The sequence below is a fragment of the Mercurialis annua genome, linkage group LG2 (genome assembly GCF_937616625.2).
Source record: "Mercurialis annua linkage group LG2, ddMerAnnu1.2, whole genome shotgun sequence".
NCBI lineage: Eukaryota > Viridiplantae > Streptophyta > Magnoliopsida > Malpighiales > Euphorbiaceae > Mercurialis > Mercurialis annua.
In genome coordinates, this window is record NC_065571.1 from 12,359,008 (window position 1) to 12,368,254 (window position 9,247).

The 9,247-nt window shown below is 32.7% G+C and overlaps 1 protein-coding gene across 1 annotated transcript; it reads right to left on the bottom strand.

Annotated features, from left to right (window-relative positions):
• Window positions 1-7,259: 7,259 nt before the first annotated feature.
• LOC126670754 (NAC domain-containing protein JA2L-like) lies at window positions 7,260-8,928 on the bottom strand. The gene is made up of 3 exons (XM_050364575.2): window positions 8,649-8,928; window positions 8,278-8,546; window positions 7,260-8,169 (listed from the first exon to the last, which is right to left on the bottom strand). The coding sequence occupies exons 1-3, from the start codon at window positions 8,824-8,826 to the stop codon at window positions 7,609-7,611; spliced, it is 1,008 nt and encodes a 335-aa protein (XP_050220532.1). The 5' UTR covers window positions 8,827-8,928; the 3' UTR covers window positions 7,260-7,608.
• Window positions 8,929-9,247: the final 319 nt, after the last annotated feature.

Here is a 9,247-nt window from a genome sequence, read left to right on the forward strand (position 1 = left end):
TTAGATTTTGATGGGAAATTATTAATATCGAGCTTCGTATTATTTATCGGATATAAATAATACGTAAAATTAAAAATTTAAGAGTTTATCGATTTAGTTATGGACTAAATCGTACGAAAGAAAAGTTTAAAAGTTTAAAAGATAAATGATAAAAATAAAAAGAATAAGGACCAAAGTGGTATATTTGCCAAAATATATATAAAGAAGATTGGATCAGAGAAGGGAGAAGAATGATCGAAAGAGTTTGAGAGTTAACGAGCGATACCGTCGTTTCCCCGCCGTTTCTCCGTTCGACGTCCGATTCGAGCGATTTTCGCAGCGATTTCTTCAAAATCGAATCCTCTATCGATCCTAAGCTTCATTCCAAGGTAAATATTCGAGAATCTTGGTTAAAAATTGATATATTTGGCTGTTTCGGGATATGATCGAATTTGAATTGAAATTTAACGTTTTTGATGGTTTTTAATATGGATTTTGTGTAAAAATGATGTTGGGTATGTACGGGAATGTATCAAGCAAGTCGGAATGGGTTTTTGATCGATTTTGTGGAGATTTAAGCTTGCTGTCGTGGTCAGCACGACGGCCGCACGACGTGCCAAAATTTGGCACGACATGCCAAAAATTAGCACGACGTGCAGCTTGGCACGACGCGCCAATGGTTGGCACGACGTGCCAACACCAAGGCAAGGCTGCCTTGGTCGTTTTCGGCCCAGTTGCTGCATGGGAGTTAGACGTATCATATCTTGAGTCCATAAGAGTTTACGGACTCTGAAAATGTGCAATTCGGACATAGAACATGGAGGATATGATTAGGGTTTTGTAATAAATATAACGGGTAATTGGAAATCGATAAGAATGAATTGGGAACACCTAAATCTATAACCTAGGACGTTAGGTTTACGAGGTTCACGTTTATAATCTAAACGTGTATTTGGTTTGTATATGTACCAGACGTACCGGCGAGCTACGAGATAGACGTTTTGGGATTAGCAGTGTTTGACCAGCATATCGAGTGCATTATAGATTGGATAGCGGTCACTGTGAGTTGCAATTTACTTTCGTGTATTATATATATAAAGTTATTTTATATAGATATATAATGTTTATACGCATCGTATGTTATATGATTTGATTAAATATTATATGTTTCTATCAAATATATATACGAGAACTAGTATGCGATCCGAAGAAACTAGCTACCTATTGGGTGTCAATAGGCTGTGTGATCACCAGTATTGAGTCAGTCTAGTGTGTTTGTATTTGAGAAATGATTGGATATGTACGATATGATATGAATTCGATACGAGAGTGAACTCGGCTACGGTGTAGCCTAGAAGTCCGCGTATCTAGTGGGCTGGGCCCACCAGTGAGTTGGACTCACAACTTGAGATATACGATTGGGTTGAACGATATATGATTATTCGAGAGTTGTGTCGCATGCTAGGATATTAGTTTCGTACGGATCAAATACATGTTTATATATTTTATATTATTTTTTTATTGAGATGCGATGTTATATTTTTATATTAATACCGTTAGTAACTTGCAAGCTCACTCAGTATTTCCCAAAATATTGACTCCCTCACAGTGTTTTATTTCAGGTGATCGGAGTCGGATCAGACAGACCATCTCCTTTGTGTTGGAAGTCTTCTGACTTGTACAAAGTACGAGTCCTTAGAGCTGCAGTAGTCAATAGGTGTCAAAATAAGATTTATGATTTGATTTCAAACGGTATTTAAAATGTGAACTCTGATATAAATTTTATAGATAAGTTATTTAGAAAGATGGCGTTTATCCGTTTGAAATTGATACCAATTGCCATGAGTGGAATTGGTGATGTTTGTGATCAGAAACAGGGCGGTGCTGGATATGAGATATCGCTCGGTAAGACCCTGGTTTCTAAGAATTGTTTCGAGAATGTTTTCAGAAAAGGAATACGCTATTTTAATAATTGAATTATTATTTAAAGAAAATTTCTAATTATGTATTATATATAACAATATGTTTTAATCGCGAAAAATGTACAGTGGTTTTAGGCTTGCTACGGGTTCCGGAGCTACCACTCCCGTTCCCTAGCGCCGGTCGCGGCTCAATAATTTGGGTCGTGACACTGAATTTGAGTCATGGGAATGATTTCATGTATTAGGGTCTCTCTTCCTCGGTTTGTTATGAATAAATATCCTTATAAGGAAATATCAAAGGCTAATTGTAATGGTGCTCAACTATGTTAGATAGTGGTTTGGTCTTAGAAGGGTCCGAAGAAAATTTGCCATTTCCTTTGGATGGTTTTCCATAATAGAATCCTTATGAATTTCAAGAGGCATAGAAGAAAATTAGTATATAGTACTTCTTGCTCTCACTGGTTTGATGTGGATGAAGATGGTATACACGCTTTGAGAAATGCATATATGCTTAACAGATTTGGGCAATGTTGGTCAGTAAAACAATTGAAATCTCAAATGCAACCTCACAGGGTGGGGTGTTGTTTAAAAAATAACAATTTAATTAAGAAAGAATTGAAAGTTTAGAGTTTAGAGAAATTGACAAGAGTAATTTTAGAGCGGTTCGGATTAAACTCAATCGTATGTCCACTACTCTATCAAAGATTGAGATTTTTAAATTCACTAATTATGGTGTTTAAACTTACACTAACCTAATACAAATGAATTTTTCTAAAATTAAACTCTAACTTACAAAAAATTTGATTTTTCAAGACTAATCAAAAGCCTACAACAATAGTGAAACAATAAATGTTTAACAATACAAAAACAAAGCAATTAATGTAAGAATTGATGCATAATAAATTGAGTTAAAGAAAGAAAGGATTAAATATAACCTTGACAAAATGGCGGTTGAGGTCTATTTATAACTCCTAATAACTCTTCTCCAAGTCATAAAAAAAAAGACGAAAAACTTTTACTGGCAGGATGCATGTCGCGTGCGTGACACCAAATGTAGCGCCAACGACCTGGACTTTTTTTCTAAATTCTTCAACGGTCTTTTGACAAGTGGCAGCCGTCCATTAAGACATTCAAATATATCAGTAGAACCTTCAACAATCATGTGTGTCGCGCACGTGACTCTCTTTAGTCGCGCCCAGGATATCCCAACCAAAAATAAGGTCGCCCTCGTGAAAGGTAAATATCGCGCCCGCGACTAGTCCTTGTCGTGAGCGCAAAAAGCTCATTTTATTTCTTAAAAAAAAATTGGACTAGGAGTGTTTCAATGACGATTGGTGACAGTTTGATTTTGCATATTGAATTTCGAAAAGTTTCTACAATGACTGATCTTAGATTGGAATCCGGGAGTTTCGAAGGTTATTTTTGAAGTTAACATTTTGACAGTCATTGAAAAAATTAATTCAACATGTACAATAGCTCATCGCTCATATGTATTGGTTATAATTTGTGCTTTAATTAATAGAGAATAAGTCGTTGTAACTTCTCATGTTAATAGAGAAGAAAACTTTATTATGGACCAATTGGCCTCCAGAAGCTCTGATGATCTTATTGGCTTATTGGTATGCCATCCATTCCTTGAATTGTACATGATTTGCATAAAGTTTCATTACTAGATTTATTCAGATGTAATTCTTTTTAGGCTTTGCCTCTTTTCTAGCACCAAAACAATGTAATCAACCAATTGAAAACCCGTCAGATAAACAACTTTTATGTTTTGACTAGATCCTGAATATGTCTATGAAGACAAATAAATGACTAACAACTGCCAGACGCTCTAAACAGGTTTAAAAGAATTTTCAACCTTGTATGCATATCAATTATTGATCATGTAGAAGATGTTTATTATTTTGAATTTATGTTCATATCCAATTTTAACAAGATTAATTAGATAATCATATTAATTTAGGTAAAAACTAATCAAACACATAGAAACAATAGAATTGCCATAAAATCTATAGTTAGTGATTGTATAGAGCAAGATGATAAATTATAAAATCAATCACTTTTAAACCTGTTTAAACTTTGTGCATGTATTTGGAGTAAATCCATTTTTAAATAGTCTTTTGCACAAAATAAAAAAATTTACTTTAAATAAAAATTAATTGATCAGACATTACATAAAATTTGACAATTGTAGGTACACATTCTATTCATACAACTCAGTAAAAAAAATTTTTTGCTAAAGTATAACTTATCAAATAAAGTTTTTCATTAACATATTGAAAGTCACATACATATTACTCTTAACTACAAAAGTCAAGTGCTATCAAACCAATGGAACCATTTCAACACTCGGATTAAAGAGAATTAGATCATCTTCTATTGTTATGACAATATTGTCTCTAATCGCATAATCTCTACCGCATGCAGTTCTAATTTTATCGTCGCAATCTCTAAATTATCTCTATTTATTACATATATTATCTTTAATATTTAAGTTGACATCAACATCAACAATAATACAAAACATATTTATATTTAGTAAACATATCTCAAGATGATAACTTTAATTGCTGCGGAGATCCAGCTTGCTGTCACCGCAAAAATCAACATTTCCACCTTTTAAAATGAAGAAAAACTTATTTACAAATTATATTAGATCAAATCTAATCTAACTAAAACACTAGATTTTGCTAGGGAAGTTACATCCTTAATTAAAGGAAAGTCAAACATTTAACTTTTCGGGAAGTAAAGTGCGTAAAGTGAACCAAGCAAAAAAATTTGCTACTTCCCGAAAAGTACAACTTCCGTAGTCTATTTACCCCCAACCCAGTAAGACCTAAATTAAAAATAAAAGGAATCTAATCATGAATCTCGCTAACTTAACACAACGATGAGTAAAGTTCTGTTGGACGGGGAGCTCCAATCTCCTACTTCCGATTTGATCGACGATCCGCTCGATCCGTTAAAATAGTATTTTACAATCATCATTTTCAAAGATATCTAGAGAGTTAGATTTAAAAACTTCCCGACTTTTTAAATCTATAAGAACTTAAATTTAAACCTCAAACAAACAATAAAGATTTTTGATAGATCTAAAAAAATTAAACCATAAGAGACGCCGAAGACCTTACAAGTTTTATTTAATTTTATAAAAAAGACCAAATTAAAAATAGACTTTCCAACGAAGATTTATTAAACCAAAAATTAAAGACTATAAAAATAATAATGTGGGTAGAGAGAAAATATTTTTCGGTTAAACTGGAAAAATCACCTTCGTCCACTTTTAAAAGGATGAAGATAGTTTTTTTTTTGAAAAGGAGAGCAAAGTTTCAGAAAGAGGGAGTTTCATTTACAGTATGACAAACATTTATTGAATATCTTTTTAAATTCTTAGTGCCTTCTAAATTTTTTAATAAAAAGTACTCCTTATGTTTTATTCTAATTGACCAATTTTTTTATTTTGAGTGTCCCATTCTATTTAAAAATTTCTATTTATAAAATATTTTTTACACTATTTTTCTTATTTTACTCTCATCAATTAATGCATTTTAAAAGCATTTTTAAAAAAAGTGGTGAAATATTTAATATAATATAAGAATATAAAAATAAAATTATTAAAAAAATTTAAATAATGTATATTAAAAATGTTCTCAATTAGAATAGGAGAAAGGAAATACATTTCTTTAAAAATCGCTCATTGTTGTCACCTCAGTCACTTCAATCATAACACATATTAAATTTTTATCTTCATTACTTGGACTAGCCAACCCCAAACAATTTGGAGCTAACAGATGGATCATGGCATATCTATCTGTCACAATAATTTTAATTCGTGTAGGATTAGAGTAGTAAAAGAAAAATTAAGAAGTGAGGCATTAAGTCCCAGGGGGCGTGGGTTCGAGCCCTCTCATGGACAAAAGAAGATGAAGAGTATTGAAGATATTGAAAAAAAAATTGGAGGAGAAGGCTCGAAGCGTCAGAAGCAGCGGCTGCGGCATCGCCCGCCATGTTTGGCGAGTTCGGAAAAGCGATGTACTCAACGTAAACGGTGTAGATGGCGTGAATGGCGTTTAAATTTGTAAATAGTAGTATATCTATAGTTTGTGTTGTAATAGTGTAGTCTCTATATTTGCTAAAAAAAAGTTTGACCTTTATTGAAACGAAATCATGTGTTTCAGAAAAAATTGGAAAATTTCAAAGATTTGAACTTTTAAAAAAAAAATAAAAAAAAATTAAGCATTTTAAATTGATACCAAACGACTCTTACAAAAGTACACAATAATAGTATTTTTTTCTATTTTAAATAAGTATGTAGAAACTAACTGCTCATCAATTCGCACTTAAATATCTTTTTTATATGAAATTATAATTAAAAAATCAGACATCGTATCCGACCATCTCTACTAATTATTAACACTTTCTTAGTAAATACATCACTTTCTTTACTATTTATATCAAAATAGGAAAAAAAAACAAATTCGTGTAAAAAAAACAAGATCAAAATACCAACAATTTTTTTAGAAATCTCAACCGATTTTATTTGCCGAGATATATGATTTTAAAGATGGGAGAAACATTGGCTTTCAGCCTTAAGGATTTCATCTTTTTGTCCTAATGTTTGTACTCTTTTATGTTTATTTGAGCCTGCTTTAATAGATTAATTCTGTTTTGAGAGATTTGTTTTTTAAAGCGTATTTTGATGGTTTCGGTTTGTGATGTTCGAGCCGATTTTTTGTTTGATCAAGACCTCTGGTATTTATTAGATCTTTAACTATAAATTTTTTGACAAATTAAACTTGTGATTCAATTATTGAAAATATAAGATCTTAAAAATGAAAGTAGCTAGCAAGCGCTTGTAAATGCTCAACACCCTAATTTTTTGCACAAAAAAGTTATTTTTATGTTTATTGTTTCTTTCGTTTTGATTCAAGTTGATCAATAGTTCTGTTTAATTTATTTTTCATATATATATATATATATATATATATATATATATATATATATATTATAATAATAATACTTTTTTTTTTCTGAAAAAGGAATACCTATCAAATTTGACATCAGGCATTTATGCTATAAATTACAAGAAACTTTCGTATTCTAACATAAACAATTCGTTAAGCAAGGACACATCAAAACCAATTGCCATGTTACAAGTACTATTCCGATTTCCATATTTTAGTTACAAGCACATGTTCATGCATCAAAACCAACATTTTAGGCATTTTTTTTCTTTTATTTCTGCCCATCATTGTCCCTTAGCTGTTATATTATAACACACAATTTTTTTTATTATTATTATTATTGACAAATATAACACAATTATTGATTTTAGATCTTTTACTTGGACAATGGTTCAAACCAAATTTCCTAATTCATCAAATCCTTCCATATATAGTAAACAAAATCTTTGTGTGTGAAAATTACATATCCTATTATAGTTTTGAGACCAAATTATACAATTATCACAATTTAATCTAATCCCCTAAGCTTTTTTTTTTTTTTGCATTTTGGTCCAAATATTATAAGCCTCCCAGTTCAAAAAATATTATGAAGTCCAAATTTTTTCATTTTTTTCCTCTTTTTGGAATCAAACCAAAAAGTTAGCCCCAAAGAATGCTTATATTTACAGAAATGCACTTCCCATATCTTTGCCCCTACAGTAAAAAAAGAATTAGAGATGGCCCTCCTAAACTTCTGCTTTTCATTGTCTAAACCCGAACCCGTTAATCGATTGGGTCGGGTATCTAAATCCATACGGGTCAAGCGAGTTGGAGAAATTCTGAGTCAACATGCTCGAGTTCTGCTGCGAAAACCCCGAGTTATCAACTCGGTGAGTTCTAACTCCGCTTTGAACTTCTTCTTCCATCTTAGTATCGACGTGTCCGAGTTGTTGCTGAAATGAAGGGACATAAAGATCACTGATGTTATGACCATAATTCATCATTCCTTGCGTTTGAGACTGAGTTTGCTGCTGAGTGAGATCGGGCATCGAGTTTAACCCGGCAAGAGTCGCCCAGTCAAAATTACCCGAACCCAGATTATTGAGATTGATTTTTTCATCGGGTTGCATTGTTTTTGCATTAGGAAACGCAAAGAAACGTTCGTCAATCTCTGGTAACGAATCCAAAACATCGTCAAGATGCGAAGACGAAGACGAAGATGAATTGTTATTGCTATATTCTTTACTACTTGTAACACTTGGCATCGGTTTTTGCCCACCCGAATTCTTCTTGTATATCCGGCATAAGACCCATTCATCAAGCTGAAAAAACAAAAAAAACATTAATAAAATTAATTCGGACCAATAAATTATAGCTCAAATGGTATAAACGTTTAACAGCAATGATTAAATTTGGTTCCGAATACTTACTTTTGAACTGCCCATTTTACGAGTAGAATCTAAAAGGCGATATTCATGCATGATCCAATTAGTTTTAGTTCCTTTCGGAGGTTTGCCGATGTAAAAAACCAGAGCTTTTTTTATACCAACTTTACGACCATCAGTAACGATGACTTTATCGGTTCCGGTCGCCTTCCAGTAACCCGAACCCGCAACTCTATTGGGTCTTGACCCGTTTGGGTATTTTCTATCTCTTGGACTAAAAAAATACCACTCTTTCTCACCAAATATTGCTTTACCTGTAATTATATAGACACAAAACCAATCAATATTCATAAACTAAATTAAAAATTGCAAGAAATAAAATTCAGTTAATTCGGGTTATAAATAAGGATACTTACTTGGTAAAACCCATGGATCAAACTTGTACAAATCAATTTCACCAATGATTTCCAATGAAAATTGATGACCAGCAACTTTCCTGCACAAATATTGCACTAAAAGCTCTTCATCCGTCGGGTAGAATCTAAAACCCGGTGGTAAGCTCAATTGGGTTAACGGGTCCATCTGAACACCCATTTTTCAAAATTCTTTTCTGTTTATTCACTTGTTTGGCTAGAGAGAAAATTCAACGAGAAAATTGAGCTAAAATATTTTCAATTTTCTTTTTTTTTTCTAAGATATTACCGTGTGGACATACTTATATAGGAGGCAGCAGCCGAGAGATAAGTACGGTCGTCCTTGTCTTACTGTTGGATCAATGGACCCACATAAAGGCTTATCACCGTTAAAATACTGCCACGTGCCTCAATCAAGCGGCCCAACCTTATCCAAGAGGCATGCAGTGTAACAAAGGGATTGAGAGTGTTGCGCTTGGGTGCATGAACCGTCAAGAAAGGCCATAATGAGTCATCGGTCTTTGAAGGACACGTGTTGGTTATGGAAGGATATTCTAGAACTGTTTGAAAAGGTTGTACCGAAAATTGTATGATACCATGCT

What these genes read in the sequence shown, in the direction of transcription:
- LOC126670754 (XM_050364575.2), bottom strand. Translation starts at nt 8,826, where the DNA reads ATGGGTGTTCAGATGGACCCGTTAACCCAATTGAGCTTACCACCGGGT. An exon ending in TGATCCATGGGTTTTACCAA is followed by an intron (nt 8,547 to 8,648) that starts GTAAGTATCCTT and finishes ATATAATTACAG; the next exon opens with GTAAAGCAATATTTGGTGAG. An exon ending in GTAAAATGGGCAGTTCAAAA is followed by an intron (nt 8,170 to 8,277) that starts GTAAGTATTCGG and finishes TTGTTTTTTCAG; the next exon opens with CTTGATGAATGGGTCTTATG.